Consider the following 19,970-nt stretch of genomic DNA (forward strand, 5'->3'; position numbering starts at 1 on the left):
ACTGGGACAGCAGATTATCATATATGAAGACTAGTCGGAAAATAAGCTTCCCTAGTCTCCCAGTTCTAGTGAGTTCCATTCAAGACCGAGATAATAGTATGAAAACAAAAAGAATTATTCCAATATTTTTTCCAGGGTTCACACTGATATTGAACTAGTTTCATCGCTTCATAATTTCGTAAAATCGCATATCCTGGGTGCAGGGGAATGTGTGTACAGGCACTTTACCTTCACTAACACGTTCCTCACTCAGCCTTCAATCTGCCTTCACTCAGCAGATTATCATATATGAAGACTAGTCGGAAAATAAGCTTCCCTAGTCTCCCAGTTCCAGTGCGTTCCATTCAAGACCGAGATAATAGTATGAAAACAAAAAGAATTATTCCAATATTTTTTCCAGGGTCCACACTGTTATTGAACTGGTTCCATCGCTTCATAATTTCGTAAAATCGCATATCCTGGGTACAGGGGAATGTGTGTATAGGAACTTTGCCTTCACTAACATGTTCTTTTAGTCTATTTTTAAGTGGTACTAGCTCGGACACAGGTCAGGACTACAAAGATGAAGCTTACGCGCTCCCACCTGACATCTGAAAGATGGTTAACAATTGCTGTCACGTAGGATGAGAACTGTTTTTTTTTTTTTTTTTTTTTTTTTTTTTTTTTTTTTTTTTAATCGGGGCTGCCATATTATGCTTACACACCATCGAGGCATGGCTGGGGCACTGATTGACCCAGTTCTCATCTCCGTTACATAAAAGAATGGAGGCTTACTCCCGTGATAACACTTTATGGTACTGCAAGATGTCATGGATGATTTTATGAGCTAACATATGACAGGCAAAGATTTCAGTAATAACTACATCTACACGCAAACTTTCCGATATGATGACAGAACAACTTTTCCTCCAGCTGGTTAGGAATTCGTAAATCTCATTTACGATTCATACAACAACCCACAGTTTCTTCTGTTTGGGTTTGTAAAACATTTCTATGACGGTCGGACACACAATGTTCTGTTCTTCCTTGAACAAAGCACAACTGCCACATGAACAATATCTCAACTTACCATGAATGTCGGCCACGCATTATTGTTTCCTTTTGCACATGCACGATTCTGATCGTGCGCCGCAAAACAAAAAGATACACAGCATGTCTGCATTGCCACAGTATAAATTTTGTAAGTCTAAGGATCCTTCAAAAACAAGAGAAACATTTTTCCGGCTATCAGTCGTATTGATGTTGTAATGAACGTTTCCTATTGTATAGAAGTAACAGTGTAAAATTTATTACATTTATATATATAGGGTTTGTCTGGAAAGTAGTAGGACTTATTAAAAAAAATCACATTTTTAACACAATGACTTAATAGTTTACAAAATATGCCTGTTCTGTATCAACACAGTGTTTCCAGCGGCTCTGCCAATCACCGAAGGCTTCCTGGAACGCAGAAACTGGAATGCTCTTCAGCTCCCTCGTTACGGCCTCTTGAATGGCCTGGACCGAGCCCTGGTCCCGCCCTTTCATGACCATTTTCAGTCGGGGTAAGAGGAAGAAGTCTACAGGAGCGATGCTGGACGGACGTGGGCGACTCGTTTTCTGAGTCTTTCAGGTACTTCCAGGTAGAATGCAGCATTCACAGTCTGACCAGGCGGGACAAACTCTCTATGAACCACTCCTTTGCAGTCAAAAAAGATTATCAACATCAAAGATTATTTCATTTTCGACTTGCTCATGTGGGCTTTTTTGGGGCGAGGTGAGGCGGGGATGTTCCATTCAGAGCTTTGTCGAGGGGTCGTACTCAAAAGCCACGATTCGTCTCCGGTGAAGACGTTGTCGAGAAAATTTGGATCGTCACGGAACAGTCACGAAGTTCTTGACAAATCACAAGATGTCTTTGTTTTTGTTAATCGGTTAACACCTTCGGCACCAATTTTGCACAAACGTTTCTCATTCTGAAGTTGTCGGTCACAATTTTGTGCACAATAGTTTTTGGCAAGTTTAATTGTTCTGGTATCATCCACACAATCTGCGGTGAGAGTTCTAAAGATTTCGCACTTTAAGTAAGTTTTTGTCACTTTTTGCCGTTAAAGGGCGTCCTAATCGTTGATCATCTTCAACTTGATCTCTTCCCTCCGGAAACAATTTCTGCCATTCAAAAACATTTGATCGACTCATGGCATCACTTCCATAAGCACTCTTGATCATGTCGTGGGTCTCACTCGCAGTTTTACCCAGTTTGATGCAAAACTTCACCATAAAGCTGCTCCACAAACGATTTATTGTGAAGATGACAAGGCACCTTGAAAAGGTTCACCTTAAATTCGATCTACATTCCGTGAAGGCTTGGAGACGACTGGCGACTGGTGCGCTGGTAGCTAAGACCCACCACCACCCAACCAGAGCAAGTAACAACCCCTCCTTTACCACGTTTTGGCGGGGAAAAAAATCAGTCCTACTACTTCTCGGACAAACATTATATAAGTTCACAATGTGTCATATCCAATAAATACAAATACACTGCATAAATTACACATCTTTACTGCGTTTGTTTATAAAGTACATCTTATATTCCTTAGTGCCACCCTGGAAGCTTCCTGCTAGTTATTTCAATTCATTTATTATGTTTTTATAATTAAAAATTCAAACACACACACAATTAATTCACTGTAACACACAATTAATTCATTGCAAATATACAATCAATTCATTGCAATTATACAATTAATTCATTGTAATCTGTTGACTTGATATAAAATCATCTATGATAAAACAAACCTGAAATGAATATCAGAAGTAAATTTGAAGAATTCTGAGATCAATTTCAGATTCAAACTTTTACCGTTGAATGTAATTTATTGTGCTTATTGAAAAGGTTCCGTCGCATGAATCCTTTACCGCATTGTAAACAATAATAGGGATAATTCCCTGTGTGTCTTCGCTCATGAAGCTTCATATCGCCTTTTTGACTAAACATTCTATCACAATAAGAGCAAGGAAACGGCTTCTCTTTTGTATGTATTCTAATATGATTATTCAAGTAACTTTTTCTTGAAAACTTTTTCCCACATACATCACACGTAAATCGTTTATTTGGGCCATGAATGAGTTTGTGTTGGAACAATTTTGGATAACTATGAAATGCTTTACCACAGACACTACATTTATAGGGTTTATCGCCCGTATGTATTCGGACATGGTCTATTGCACTTGTTTTCGTCGTAAGTCTTCGACCACAAAACTTACACGCAAATACTATAGTCGTTTTTCCTTTTTCTGTGGTTTTCACATATTCTATATACTGAATGTTTTTACCGTGTTCACATGTTCGCTCATGAAGTCTTTGTTCAAATGAAGATTCGAATCTTTTGCCACAATATGCACAACCACGACGAGGCTTTCGTTCGTGTTTCAGCTTTAGATGAGTATATAGCTGTGCAACAACTTTAAAGCTCTGACCACATTTATGACACATATATTGCCTTTCATGTGAGTGTGTTAATGCATGTTGCTCCGCCTTGAATTTGTTCCTAAAAGGCTTTTCACAAATCGAACATTTATATATTTTTTCTTCTCGCAATTTGTGAGATTTTTTATGTCGATTTCGTTCTTGAATGGAAGAAAATATTTTGTCACACAGTTCGCAAGTAAAACTTTGCTGTGCATGGTGCACTTCATGCTTTTTAAGCTCAGATTTCTTTTTAAAATTTAAACCACAAATAGTACACATATAGATTTCATTTGTAGAACAACGTTTCTTCATGTGCCATAAGAAGGAAGGCTTTGTTCTAAATGTTTTACCACATGTTGTACACTTCATTGGAGCTACTTGACAGTAATATCTTTTATGTCTGTATAAAGTTGACTCTGTACACTTTTTACCACATGTCTCACACATAGTTACCTGCCTTGTGAATGTACTATTAATTTCTTTCGGTACGTAACAAAGCGATTTTCTGTGCTGCTTATACTTGAACAACGATGGAAATTTTTTACCACATCTGTTACAAGTCACACTCTTTGGTAGATGTTGCCAACAATGGCGCTGAAGCTTCGTGTACGAGTCATTCAATAGTCCACATAACGTACAGGGATATGACTTATCGTTTGTTTTGCTCTCCTCAATTAAATTCGTACTTTCAACAGCCTTCGCATTATTTTTGTACTGAACACAGTCTTCACAGGCTAGAAGATAATCTGCGTGAGTAACTGTTTTGTGAATAACAAGTTCTATTCCTGTGTCGAAACTTTGGTAACAAAACTGACAGTTAAACTTGGTTTTCTTCATGTACCGTTCCATGTGTTTATCGAATTCGTTCATATCTGTAAATGCGAGCAAACACATATCGCATTGGATACCTACAAATTGTTGAGATTCAGTAACACACAAATTTTGACATGTATCCACCTTATCTTGTACTCCACTAGCAGTTTGTTGAATATTTGTGTTTGTCGAGTTATTTATTTGGTTCTTTACAATACTTTCCGCACAATTGTTGTTATTCGATCTGCAAGTAGAAAGCAAAAAAATATCATTTCTCTCTTACACACTCTCACATGACAAATTATTTGAATCAAGTAAGCAATTTTATTACCGTTTTCTAAATCGTTTTCTTACTCATTTATAAAGTTTTCAAAATAACAATAATAATGAAACCATTGAGTGTAACGTCCCACGATTATGCCCTTTGAGAAGTCTGTTTATATTAGGTTACATAACTTTCGACTGAAGTTCTAGAAACTTTTAAAAGAATGATTTCAGTCGTACGGTATATGATAATTGAGTGAACATATCAAAAATCTCGAATATATTATCACTTTTGTGTTTACAAAAATTTGCATGTTAAATTTAACTTACTTACCTTCATGTTCATGATAACAGTGTAGTTTGAGCTTAAGTTTCTGAATAATTCGGAAGGCTTAACGGTTCTACTATTCAACAGAACAAAGCCTCAACTTTATCCTGTATTGGTAATATTTATATTTTTATAAATGCATATAACATCTTGTGGAACAAACGTAACTAGCGAAAAATTATCAATACGTTTTTACTGGTTTTAATGTTGACAACAAGAAAACGTGTTGACAAATTTTCTCTGATTATGATAAAACGTTTATTTCATGAGATGTTATACATATCTATAAAGATGTAAATGTTACCAAAACAAGGTAAAGTAGAAGCCTTGTTCTGTTAAATAGTTGAAGCTGTTAAGTCTTCCGAATACGAAACTGAAACCCAAACCACTGGTTTATCAGGAACATGGAGGTAAGTTTAATTTAAATACAGTACCTTACGCTCTTTATAAATATGTATAACATCTCGTGACATTGTCTTATGTAATTTGCGTATTATCTGTTGTAATTGAATGCTGAATGTTTACAGCACATCCTTTGCATACTGAAGTTTACAATTTCTTATATACTTAACTGTAGAATTCACAATACAACTTCTGCAGTACATTTTACACAGAACAAATTTGGAATTCATTAATTTAGAATAAATTGTTTCAATAAATTGTATTGTGCATACTTGGGCTGTGTGATATTTTGATCGATATGGAGAAGTCATGTATTAATAGTTGTTCAGTGATTTGAGAATACTTTTCGTGTTTTCGCTTAGAACACAGAGGAAATAGACACGTTTCAAGAGCTCTAGACGTTCACTGTTGCCATGATGAATGATATTCTTAATACAATGAGGGGAAGTATTGATTTGTTTACTCGTCTGACGTCGAAAAAAAAAAAAAAGAAAAAAACTAAAACGCAGGTCAGTACATTGAAAGAACTCGGCATTGAGGTAGTCTTCTTGAGTATTATATTACTGCCATTGTGGATATTTATTTAAGAATAGCGACTGACGCATTTTAAACTAATTGCTAGAGATACGTGGTACACTTAGTACTTTGTTGATTGTGTCTGTAAGACATTTCCTGTGTGGTTTCGACCACTTATTCTATGGGCTTGTTCATTCGGTTAAGTGACTCACATGAAGGTCGAATCACATTATAAACACATTTTGCACTTTTAGTGCAAGAGTTCTAAAATTGAAAAAGACCCCTTGACAAAGTGCCTTTATTGTTTATTATTACTGTACGATTTCATAACGAAAGGATTGTAGGTTTAACAAGTTTTCAGTATACACTATAATTATGGGAGAGACTCTCATACAATGCTTCTCCTATTCTTGATATAACTTATATAAACATCTATGAAAAATGAAAATATTATTAGTAATTTAAGGGATTATTGAGTATATTACTATTATAACACACTAAAACTCAAATTCTTTGATAAATAGTATGTACCTAAAGAGGTATGTCACACAGATCCCATTATAACAGATTCACCTGTAACATTGTAACTATTATTATGTTAATAATAGATACAGCCTGTTAATTTATAGTATATTGTTATATATATACGAGAAGCTGTCAAAAAGTTTCCGGAATGTGGCAGTTTCGATATTTGACATGTAATCACAGTGAATCTTGTACAGTACAGTCCTTAGGTTGCCTAATCATGTATCTGACAAGTATGAACAGGTCATAACAAACAGAGTACGAGTAGTGTAGCTGAACGGAAGTGTGTGTGGTGATCAGTTATGCACAATGTTGCAGTTCGAGCAACAACACGCAAACATCAAGTTCATCAGCAAAGTGAGGAAATCTGCTTCAGATACTTTTAATAACCTTAAAAACAGTTTAAGACAATCGGATTTTTGGTTCTTTTCACAGCCAAAAATGGGCCTCAGAGGTACTCGTTTCGTCACCGTAGAAGAGATCGAAACCCACACACCGGCTGAATTTCGGATGATATCAAAAAACTTTTATCGATGTTTCCAATACTGGCAGGAGCGGTGGAGCAAGTGTGCGTTTTCCGAAGGTACCTCCTTTGAAGGCGATTAAGTAAATGTGTACTTATATTGTGGTAATAAAGAGAGCTGCAACAAAATTCCGGGAACTTTTTGACTGCCCCTCGTACAGTACATAAGTAAACATTTCTCCAAGAAATAAAAACTATCAATTATTATTGGCATTGAGTGACATAACTCTTTAGCGCAAAAAAAAAAAAAAAAAAAAAAAAAAAAGTTTGTTTTCCTCGATTTTCTCGAAAGTTAAGCATGATAATTTACCTTCAACAATGTTATTTTGTTTAGCTCACTGTGATCTATCGACTCATATGTCTTATCTTTGGACGATCTTTCAGTTAAACAGAAATTAAAATTTAAGAGTTAATGATACTATTATTTTAGCCTATATAATGGATTAATTTTTAATTACATACTGGTTCGGATATTTTATCATCATACTACAATGTATGACCTAGGGTTATTAACATGTAAGAGAGCAATAACTCAAATTAAAAAGAATTCATACGATTTCAAATCACAATCTTACAAACAATGATTGCATTGTTAGTTATACTGAAATATCAACGGTCAACTTCATCACAAAATTCTACACTTGATAAACCATTATTCTTTATAACTTTTTAAGAGTGCATTGGTCACTATCTTACTTGATCTCAGACACGTGAATGTCTTAATAATAAACATAAAAGAATGGTTGCAGACTAGAATACATACAAGTATCTTTCCTATATGCGCTGTTGAAATTTGTACCGATCATCTACACGGCGAAAGAACTAATCAACTTTCGACTTCGTCGCAAGGAGTTGGCGCTCTCATCGGTTTTCGTTCATAACATCATGGGTTGTCACAGTTATTAGCATGCTTTAATTTGCTTGGCTTTGCTTGTCTGTGAGTACTGGACTCAGTGCGGAAAGATCATATAGAAAATTGACTAACTGCATATCTTTCCAGTACTGTAGCTGTCAGGAACTTAAATGAAATCAACCAACATTTCGTTTCAGTTTCTTGGACCATTGTATCATTTGGACATTGATTTTCCTTCTTATTTTCTTGCCTGCGCACAGGATTGATATCTGCCGAGCTACTGGCGTTACCCATGTTTCAATACTGATGTTTGAATTTTCTTGAGAAATGGTAATATGGGTGACTCTAACCAGGAAAAGCTCATTTGAACGAGTCCTATTCTCAACGGGATGAGGGTTATAGGTTGTGAATTTTTTTGCTTTTATGTTGCTTATTGTTCACCCTGTACTTATTTTACTGAAGAGACTTAGCGTATTTGAAAAGTGATGAAATGGGCTTTCCAACGTCATGCAATATGTGGCAATGTCTTTGCAAGTGAAGTTACTGAGGAGGATCCATGTTCATACACATTTTTTTTTTTAAATCATCTATATTACTACAGTATTTCCTAAAATATTACCATTTCTCCCAGGACCACACAGGGTGACTGGCAATTCGACCTATTCTTGAAAAGGGGTTATTCTACAACTAATTTGGAACTCTAAAAGACTTGCCGTTATAACCAAAAACAACAAATTGTGGCCAAACTACTCCACTCTGACCACTAAATTGATACGTTTCCAATGGTTCACGAATGAAGTACTACTGTCAAAAAAGAACATGCCCGAAATCATCAGAGTGTCAGACATGAACGGGTCAAAAATCGCAAATCGTGATATTATTTTAAAAACAACTCGTTTATATCAAATGGAATTTAAAAAAAAAAAAAAAGTGTTAGGACACTTGGTATACAAATTAGCTAAAATGACACATCATTTCATAAGCTTTTCCCAAGGTACAATATTGTCAAGTTCCGAGAAATTTAAGACAGAAAAACAACACACACAAAGCGCTGTAGCATTAGTTTGAATTTGATTCGCAAATTCCTAGAACACGAGAAAGTTGTGAATGTAGAAATAAATGGGGAAAATACGCAAAGTAATCAAGTTTAATGAAACAAATCAATAATAAACTTACAAATTACAAATGTAGTTCGAATTGCCCCCTTGGTTGCATATGAAAGTACGCAGCCTACTACGTATTTCAACCACTGTCACTCGCAATGAGAACGTGTATTTATGTGCTGGGCGGCTGCCAAGATCCTCTCTCTTAACTCTTCTACGGATGCTACTGGTGTTAGTATACCAGATTCTTCATGTGATCCCAAATGTAGAAGATGCATAGTGCTAAATCTGGACTTCGCGCTGGGCATAGTATGCGGCCACCTCCACAAATTTTCGAATCCATGTAACTGTTTCGTGCAAAGTATGGTAGCTGTTTACAGTAATACTTAATTAGTCAGCTATTAGAAAAAAAGTGTCGCAGCTTATAAAAACATAAAAAAGCCACGCTTTTCTATCTGCCGCAGAACTTAAAACTGCATCACGTATGGCATGCCGCTGGAGCATATAACGCTAGCCACAAGAGACATGGATTACTAGCAACGGCTTCCCAGTGCATTTTTACCGAGGCGTGCAATAGTAGCTGGGTAACAATTATCCACTGAGATGGGTCGGCCGAGGTGGCGCGAAGTCCGGATCTATGGCCTTGTAATTTCCACATTTGGGGTCACATGAAAGATGTTGCATACCGCAAACCTGTAGTATTCGTAGAAGAGTTGATAGAAGGGATCTTAACAGCCATCCAGCACATAAGAGACATTATCTCAACTTGAGTGACAGTGATTGAAGTATGTCGTAGAATGCGTATTTGAATACCCAATCAAGGGAGGCAACTCGAACAAGTTTTGTAATTTGTAAATGTATTTTCAATTTGTTTCATTACAATTAATTACTTTGCAACTTTTCCCCATTTATTTCTCTACACTGACAACTTTCTCACGCTCAAGTGAATTTACGAATCAAATTCAAATTAGTGCTACAGTGCGCTGTGTGTTGCTTTCTTGTCTAACTCATTCGAAACTTGATATTTGTACCTTTGTGGAAAGCTTATGAAATGAGGTAGTCATTTTGGTGATTTGTACGCCAAGTGTCCTAACATTTTGTTTTTATTCGATTTGATATAAAGGAGTTGTTTAAAAAATAATACGATTTGTGATTTATGGCCCATTCATGTATGACTTTCTGGTAATTTTGGCTAGTTCCTTTTTTGCCAGTAGTACTTCATTCGTTAGTTATTAGAAAATATTAGAAAAGTATCAATTTAGTGATCAGTGTGTAGTAGTTTATTCACAATTTAATGTTTTTGATTGTAAGTCGGCAAATTAAAAAAACAAAAACAAACAAAAAGAAAAAAAAAAAGAAAATTGCTTCGGTACACTCATTTCCGACCCCGAAGTTCATAGGGACAAATTTGCTGTAAATGACCCATTTCAAGTTTCAGGTCGAATTACCAGTCACCCTGATATTATAAAATGTTAGAATTAATTAACTTACATTTACTTTTAACAGAAAGTAATTGTCCTCTCAGCCTGTCTAGTGGTTAGCGTGTACCTTTGTACACGGAGACCCGAGTTCGATTCCTGGTAGAAAAGCTTTGAAATTTGAACGTATTACAGTGGTTCGGATTCAACTTTGAATCTGATATAGCCTTGATGCTGGAAAGGAGCGCTAAACTCTAACCAACCAATAGAAAGTAATTAGTGTGTGAGTGATATATAGGTTCGCTACTGATAAATAATTGAAGCACTGTGTTTCAAATGTCTCACATTAGAAATACTGCCATATATTGTTCTTTTTTCTTTTTAAATATAAACCGCGCTTTATTAGTTTCTGTTAATGCTTCATTTTCCCTGTTATAACGACTATAAAAGGGCAAGATAATGTACTATATTAATCCAATCTTCAAATTATGAGAATGTATACGCTATTTGTAGCAAATAATTTTCAATGTTTCTTGAGCGATCTTTATTTATACTCTATTATTACTATATTTATATATTATTATTACTGATGTCGATAAACGGGTGAATTTACCTTAACGATGAGGTCTCAATTTCTACCGGTCATCGAATATCATACAGATACTCTAACGAGATGAATAAGATGAGTCGGACACGTCTAGAGGATGAGGAATACAAGTGAGTGCTGGAAAGTCTGTCTCCTCCTCATTGTTTAATTACAATAAATTCTGTTTTGTTTGAAGGCTATATTTCTGTGTGTTTGTGAACCAAAATCAAAGTACTGGGACTAATGGATCTATTTTTGTTATGAGGAATGAAGATGGGGTAAGTGGAATTCAATGATGTTGAAACAAGATCAAGTTCCGTTTCTTTCAGAGGAAGTCTGCAAAGACTACTCATGATAAGGTGCTACAAACATTGGTGTCCAAAATCAGTGTTATGCCGCTGTTAAAAAGTGGTTTGTCAAATTGAGGACTGAACAATTTGGCACTGAAAATGAACCCCGCCCTGGGAAAATGAACCCCGCTACAGTGATTGTGCCTGAAAGAATTGAAAAAGTGTATGAAATAATTTTCCCAGAACGAGATCCCATGCACCCATCACGAGATTAATTATAATTACGTATCCTTACCAGAGTGTGTCGCTTCGAAGCTCGAGAGGATTTTTGTTCTATATTTGCGTAAGAAATCTTTATTGCAAACAATATAGACGATAATTTTAAAGCAAAAAATGTACCACTTTCACTAAAATTCAAGTTCTTTGACCAGATTTCTCTGCTGGAAGTTATGCAGATTTTCAAGATAGCCCAATCAACCTTCTGTAATCATTTAACTTTGTGTAAAGACGGAAGGAAAACTGTAATCAATTAGAGTTTAGACGTAAGATTTTTCCTTACGAATATACATTATTTTACTATATTGTTAGTGTTCCATTTCTGGATTCATGAAAACACAAATGATTCATTTCATGAATATTTTTTTATATTTAAATCGAGTTTCGGTATTTAAATACCAAATCCGGATATCGTAGAGCCATACTTGTAGCTTATACGTTGTATACAGTAGTATCTCATATCGATATTTTTTTGGTCTTATATCCCATCGATTTGGCCCGTCGGCTAAAGAAGAACGGTGTTTAGTAAAAGCGAATGATTAAGAAAAAAACACATGGAATCAAAATTTGGAGAAAAAAAAAAAAAAAAACAGGTGAATCTCGTGAAAAGCTGCAGACATGATGCCCACCACAAACTGACATGGGATGGGATCAAACCAGAGATCCCATGCACCATGAGCGCTGTACCACTTATATCGATTGCATACCCATTATAAAACAATAAATTAATTCTTTTGTTGTGTTATTACCTTACCTGAAGTTGTAAGTATTATATAGTACTTTGCCTGGTAAAATGTCCTCACACTTACAGATATCTTGCTATTATTCAATTTTATATTAAACTTTACAAACGAGTTTTTTGCCATATTTGTGTGAAACTTAGGACTGGTCGCTGTAACTACGTGATTAAATAAAATCATTATATAATATCAAATTTGATACATATTTATTTATTCATAATCCTTCTATATATATATATATATATATATATATATATATATACAGTATAACGTAATGTAGAACTATATTAGAAATGTTGACATTTATGTTGAAAAGAATGAAGATAAACGTAAAACGGAACAAATGTGATACTATTTTGCAAAGTTACAGTTTTCGAGACATCGGTATTTCGGAGATTATTTCTGCAATACCCTCATTAGACGTACTTGAAGTTAAAAAAAGGAAAAAAAATGAAACATGTTTTCCTTTTATTTTTATCCAATGTTATCCAATCTTAAATATATACACAAAATAATACTCTGTCATTTAAGAAACTCATCTTAAATGTTACAAAATTACACTTCAAAACTATAAGTACATTTGTAAACGGTATGGTTACCAAAATAGGTATGAGCTCCCTCGTGACTATATAGCGTGGTGGTTAGCGAACGCATCTTTCGCGCGGGAGACATGGGTTCGATTCCTGGTACAAGCTCATGTGGTTTGGATTCAAGTTAAGGTGTAGCTCCACGCCTCATATAGCGTCGCTGTTGAAAGGGACGTTAAGCTCTATTCCACGTAACCAATCGATCAAAATAAGTACGGTATATTAACACTTTAATGTTTCGAAAAAAATCCTTTTTCTACAACCTTTTGAGAACTACAGGAAAGAAAGAAGGCAAAGACAAAAAAAAAAAAAAAAAAAAAAAACTATAGAACTGAAAACCTTTAGAAATACATCTTCATAAATACAATGGCATGTTCTGTCAGTATGATTAGGCGATGAGCTCATCACAATGTTATATTAGTTTTTGTTGTTGATTTTGAGTTTAACTCCCTTTCAGCAGCGAGGCTATATGATACGGGACCTACTGATTAACGTGGAATCCGAACATGTGCTCCCACCGGGAATCGAACCCGGTCTCCCACACCAAAGGCGCGACAGTAGTTTTTCATTTATGCTCTTGCTGGTGGATAACGCTGTGCTTTCTATCTACATGGTACTGGATTTGACCTCCAGTAAAGCACTGAATCTCGGATAAACTCGACTCCGGGTACCCTACTTTAGTTATTAGGTCTTTCTCATATAGCAACAATGCTGAAAAGGATGTTAAGCTCCGAATATTCACCAAATATTTTTTTTTTTTAGAATTCACGTTAAAAGTGAGGATTACCGTTCACTGTGCACACTTTCCTCTATTTCCACCGTTTCTGGTTTATTATATTCAGTCAAACTTGGTGTTTCATGACATAGGTTACATAATTGATTTTCCTTTTAAATGCTCACGGCTTCTTATGTTCAATAGGAGAGTAAACTCTTTCCATCATTTTAGATAGAGGTAAATAAAGACTTCTAGGTGTACCAACTACCGCAAAGACCTTTCAAACGCTGTATTACTTGACTCCCTTTAATATTTAAAATTGCTGAATTGCCCCTATCTACCCCACTGGCGTCGTTTCTACTCGAATTTTGTTAGCTCAAAATATGGAAACGAGTTTCGGCGATTTTCACAATTTTAACTATATCAGAATAAACAGAAGATGAATTTAGTCTTACTTGTAGACCAATTTCTGAACCTTACTTGTTCGCTATTTTGGATAGAGGTTACATAGAGAAGTCATAATTCCTCTTAACTGTTTGCTAGTTGCCCTACAATGACCTTCCAAATTATATGTTACTCAGCCTCGCTTTGTTTGTCTCTGCCTACTATTTTTGGTAACGGCTCTAGCCAAATTGATTGACTCGTAATGTCAGCCATTCAAATTACTGGAATATGGAATATGTGTTTCAACACTTTTCAATAATACTAACTGCTTTTGATTCAGATCCTATTGTTTTCATTAGTAAAGCATTACTTTATTTAAATTTTTCTTACAGTATTGTATTACATGAAAATACAAAATATTGAATTACTCATAATTTACGATGCGGTAGTGTGCTCTCTATACGTGTTGCCTATTGTGTTTTGTAATACTGTCAATGAAGCTCATATACGTACCATGCAAACAGCTTTCTCACGTGTGTGTGTTACATTGTGACGCTGAGATGTAGCGAAGGATCGAAAGCGCAATCCACACAGAGAGCAGTGAAAGGGTTTCTTTCCTGTGTGTACAAACGTATGAGATAAGGCTCCATATTTAGACCGAAATTCTTTGTTACAAATCTTACATGTATAACAACTTTTTCCTACTGTTTCTATCAAGAAACTCAGCTCATTATCCGATTGTATTACTTTCATATGAACCGTGCTTGCATGCGATATAAGTTCTAGCTTAGAGTCAAACGTCTGTCCACACTGTTTACATGATTTCAATGTTTCATGTACTTTTTTCCTATGTTCATCCATGTGAGATTTCCGATTAAATGCCTTTCCACACTTCTCGCATATCCATGCTCTTAGGTTGGAGTGAGTTAATTCATGTTGCCTCAAAGAAGCCAATGTCTTAAATTTTTTCCCACACGTAGAGCATACAGACCAATTAACATTTGCTGAATCATGCATAACCACCTTATGTTTTCGGTAATTTGAATATCCAACAAAGCTTTTTCCAGGACACAGCGTACACGTAAAAACAGATCGTGGTTCTTTATGCAACTGCTCATGCTTTCTTAAGTAACTCTTACTAGCTAAAATCTTACCGCAGTGACAACACACGGGGAAATCATTTTCTGTTGATGATTTTAAATTGTGTGTATTACTTTTATGGCTGTATAAATTTACTTTTCTCTTGAAAACTTTATTACAGATATTGCACGGAAACTCGCTTTCCTCTTTGTCATTAGACTTTTTATGCCAACGATGGTGCTTCTCCAAATTTTTTGTCAGAACTTTTTTACCGCATACATAACACAATGCATTCCTTTCTGTGCATTGATTTTTCAAGTGAAACCAGTATTTAGAGGTAGAAATAAATGTTTGACTACACGACTTGCACTTAAGTTTTCTTGGTACATGCTGCATATAATGCATTTTCAATTTATAATGAGAATCGGTAACAAATCCACATAACATGCAACGGAAATTTTCATCTTGAATATCGCCTTTGTTCAAATTAAGTTCATATTTCTTCTCACATTCATTGCATCGTATAATTTGGTTGATATGAACTTTAGCTTTGTGCCGAATCAAAATTTCAGGTGATTCGAAAGAGCAAAAGCAGAATTGACACTCCCATCTCGTCTTCTTTAAGTGCTGTTGAACCATGTGAGAATCAAAAAGATGTGGATTTCTTAAAGACACAAAACATAAATCACAGGTTACAGAAATAAACCGTAAAGGCTTTCTTGCGATGAGGATAATTTTTCTATGTTTTCCAAATAAGTTACATATTCTCTTCGAATTGGCATCTCGAACATTTATTAACGAGCTCCTTTCGTCATTGTCTTTTTTCACAGTCTTCTGCATTTGATTTGAGAAATATCTGAAAGAAAGGGGAAATCGTCTGTAATATAGGCAAGGTCCCTTCCCACACAAACTTAATTTATCCACAATATTCTAATATGGTATTTATCACGATAACAATTAATTTTATTGTCCTCCATTCTTCACAATAACATGAGTTCAGCTTCTTTTTAAGCTTTTTCCCTTTTTCACGAAAGTGATATTTTATCTCTATGTATAAAAGTAGTAGTCCCAATAACTGACTGACTCGATGAACGCCCAGGTCTAATTCTTACGCTTAGAAACTTGAAATCTGGAATGTATATTGGATAGCAATTATTGGGTAATTCCACGGGAATGTACATCAAAAGTGCATTTTCTAAACTTGTTTGTTTCGCTTCTTTTTGTTACCCATATCTTCGATTGAGGTCTAAAATTATGAATGCTATATAATTTGCTGCAGTTTGTAAAGTGTTGAACTGACAACAGTGCTGATTCAATATTGCCGCTCTGTGAGACAAGCTGAAAGGCATATCCAGTGACATTTAATTGTCGATCATTCATTTTGTTGGGAAGAGAAGAAAAAGATGTTTACAATTTTGAGTACAGAATACTGTGCTGTGTACCACTGCATACGCGAATGTTGTCTACTTTCAGCTAAGTGATATTTCATATTAGGAAACTGATCTTGTGTTGTAGTGTGCGTCACGAAAAAAACACATTTTTTCCTGTTGAAAGTTAGTTATTGCATGTACTGGATTAATACTTTCAATTTTCCTTCTAGGTAGATAAAGCAACGATTTGCCGTGTTATTGATTTGGAAATTCAAATAAACACATACTTATAATTACTGTAGTGTATGTAGTGTGCGTCACGTGTAGTGTGTGTCACGTTCAAGCATGGCGAAAACTGCTGCACAACGTAAAGCAGAGCAAAGGGAAAGGCTCCGTACGTCCGGAAATTATGCCGAATTTCAAAGAAAAGAGAATCAGAAACAGAGACTTAGACGTGAAAGCAGAAAGAAAAATATTACAATTCAAGAGAAGGAGCATATGCGAAAGAAGAAGTGGGAAGAAATGAGACGATACCGTCAGAAGAAGAAATTAAGCACAGCTATTGATGCTATGTTAAATAAACAAGTACCAGTGCATCTTCACCTAGCAAAGTGTTTTCATCCCGGAGTTCATATAGGAAAGCTATGGCTAAAGTTAAAAGAAGCCTACCTCGTAGTTTCAATAAGCCTAAGGCTGTTGTTAAACAATTGTTAGAACAGTTTGCACCCGACAATACGGAGCCAGCCAAGACACTAGATCAAAATTCATCAAAAACAGCAATTGAAGAAGCAGTTATTCAGTTTTACTTACGCGATACAATATCTTACCAGGCATCAGGACTTCGAGATTGTTTAATCGTCAGATTCATTTAGCAAACAAAGAGTTCAAAAACGGTACTTGTTCCTAACACTCGGTGAAACAGTTCAACAAACAGAATCCCGATATAGAGATTGGAAGATGTAAATTCTGTGAACTTCGGCCGAAACACGTCTGCTGAAGATCAAAAATACCACCAAATCTGTCTGTGTATCAATCACGAGAATGCTAGATTACTGTTAAATTCATGTTCATTTCTGTCAAACAGCACAAAAGATCTGATTCGTCTCGTAGTGTACGACGATGAATCTGAGACCTGTATGTTTCATACTTGTCAAGAATGTGGTGAATTATCAAAGTTCGTTTCGCTTCTCAACTCTACTCAACCGATGAACACGAATATGGAAATCACCTATCAACAATAGACTACTGATGAGACTGGCAAAGTGCCGAAAGAGAAAATGTCAGGAACATTAAAGGACGTGATGAAAAAAGTATGTAGAATGAACTACCCTGTTTTCTATAGCATGCGTTTATACAGCGTCACCAGGCAAATTATTTTAAAATTTATTGTTGTTGTTGATTTTTGTTTAGCGTCCCTTTCAGCAGCGAGGCTATATGAGACGTGGACCTACTGATTAACGTGGAATCCGAACCACATGAGCTCCCGCCGGGAATCGAACCCGGGTCTCCCACGCCACAGGCGCGTACGCTAACCGCTTAGCCACGGAGGAGCTCTATTTTAAAATTTAGTTGATTTAGTTTAACGTCCCACTGTTATGCCTGCTAGGCTAAAGAAGACGTGGACCTACTGATTATAGTGGAATCCTAACCACTTTGGTCGTTCAACTGTACCCCCACCGCGAATCGAACCCGGGATCACGCTAACCGAAGTCAGGCCTGCTAGCCACTAGGTCAAGCAGGGGTTCCCTGAAAGAAAATGTACCAGAAAACACAATGATGCAAATAGATTTTAGTGAAAACTCCACATTTCCAAAACATGCTAAATCCTTTCTGGTCGCTCAATAAGTATATTTGAGTTTGCTCTTTCATTTCTCGAATGTTTTGATATATACCTCAGTTTCCTAAATTTAAAAAAAAAAAAAAAAAAGTGTGTTTTGGTTTCTAGCAAATATTATTGAAACGAAACTACTGCATGTATTGATAGGCATTTGAAAAAAATAAAAGAAACAATATGCTCATTGAATCACCAAAATGCGTTTATTTATTTAATGAATACCAGATACGGCTCAGAGGCCATTTTACACTGGACACATAATAATAACAAAGGAAAGGATTTGGGAAAGTGTCGGCCAGAGTGGATTTGCTAGGTACCATCCCGGCATTTGCCTGGTAGGACTGAGGAAGACTCAGGAAAAGTCCCTCAGGATGGTCGGCAGCGAGTATCGAACCCACGACCTCCCGATTGCGAAGTCAACGCTTTACCAATAGAGCTACCTCCGTAGCATGTTACAAACCCCGTGCTCGTGGGTTTTCCCGGGGTTCTCCCGTTTCCTCCCACTTTCTTCAATTCATTCATTTTTCATAATCGCCGTCTCCTTTAGCCTAACCGGCATAACCGTGGGACGTAAAACTGAAAGATTTCATTTCATTTTTTTCAGTAGCATGTTTTGGAAATACATTCCACAGTTGTACGAGGTACGATAACAAATTCAAACAATCAATAAGATTCCAAACAATAGAAAAATTTAAGTGTTGTCATTGAAGGAAGTGTAATGTGCGTCACAAGTGAATTGTAGTGTGCGTCACAGAGAAATTCCATTGTCATATGTTTACTACAGTGAAGTGCGAATGAAACGGTGGTTGTGAGAACACTGCATTCCTTCTGGAAAATGTTTATGTACAAAACATTTTGTAAAGTCATACGGAGGAAGATTTCCTGAATTCAAAATATGAGTAAAATTTTACTTCCTTTTCTGTAGTGTGGGTCACGTCTTAGTGTATAAATATAACCTGGTATTTTAACAATTAAATACAAAAATACCTACATGTGGAAATTATAATATGTCCTTTCTATAATCATATTTAGTGGTTTGTATTTAAAAATAGTTACATTTATTACTATAGTTAAGGTTTAAAATACACGAGCATGTCCCTTTGTAGAGCGCGTCACGCGTGGAAATAGTCTATTATAATAAGATTCCGTATCTCGGAATCCTTTAAGGTTAGGGACATGAAATTTGGTATTCGGACTTTCCACTTAAAGTAATTGAATGCGTGTTTTAGCAAACTTCTTTTCTATTTGACCTAGAAGAGACGAAAGAGGTGGGAAGGAAAACGGGTGAGACCTGCAGTTATTATACTAAGATGTCCATATCTCGAAATATCTTAAAGTTAGAAACATGGAATTTGGTATCTGGATTCTTCATTTAAAATAATTACACACGTGTTTAAGTAATTTTTTTTGTTTCGTTTTAGTGTTTGAGTTAGACCTGACCTAGCCTAATATAACGACTGAGTTCACACCCTATATGAAAGTTACAGAAAGAAGAACACAAAATATTATCCGCAGTAGAACGTCGAGGCATTAACTAGGTGTATCATAACTGACCTGAACTTTTTGTCAGTAACTGAAAAATGAACGTACTTATTTAAACTTTTGCAATGTTTTCGTTTACACCGATCAGCCACTGTAACAACGTACCTAATGTGATACAATATATCATTCTTTTGGTCGCAAAACGCCAGCTAGCTGGCGAGGAATAGTCAATGAGATGGCCATAAATGTCTTTCAATATACGGTACTAGTGCCACAATCACACAACAGTTTCGTCAGTTTCCCTATGTTTCAGGATGTTGATGCAGCACGAGCATGTTTTACCAATGTGAACCACAAACGATGGGTGGGATTTACCTTCAGTAAACTCGAGGATTATAGCATTTACTGAAATTCGTCATCATGTTTCTCG

The 19,970-nt window shown here is 35.8% G+C and overlaps 1 protein-coding gene across 4 annotated transcripts in view; it reads right to left on the reverse strand.

Annotated features, from left to right (window-relative positions):
* Nucleotides 1–2,521: 2,521 nt before the first annotated feature.
* LOC145662947 (uncharacterized) overlaps nt 2,522–19,970 on the reverse strand; it is a 56,809-nt gene continuing 39,360 nt past the window's right edge. For 2 of the 4 annotated variants that reach the window (XM_081728995.1, XM_081728994.1), the window contains exon 8: nt 2,522–4,508. In XM_081728995.1, the coding sequence (XP_081585121.1) occupies nt 2,831–4,508 (1,678 nt within the window). In that variant the 3' untranslated portion in view covers nt 2,522–2,830. Of the gene's footprint in view, nt 4,509–12,365; nt 15,711–19,970 lie in introns of those variants that run through there. The other 2 variants (XM_081728997.1, XM_081728996.1) reach the window with 2 other exon arrangements.

This window comes from Thermobia domestica, chromosome 10, assembly GCF_964235325.1.
Source record: "Thermobia domestica chromosome 10, izTheDome1.hap1.1, whole genome shotgun sequence".
Lineage (NCBI taxonomy): Eukaryota > Metazoa > Arthropoda > Insecta > Zygentoma > Lepismatidae > Thermobia > Thermobia domestica.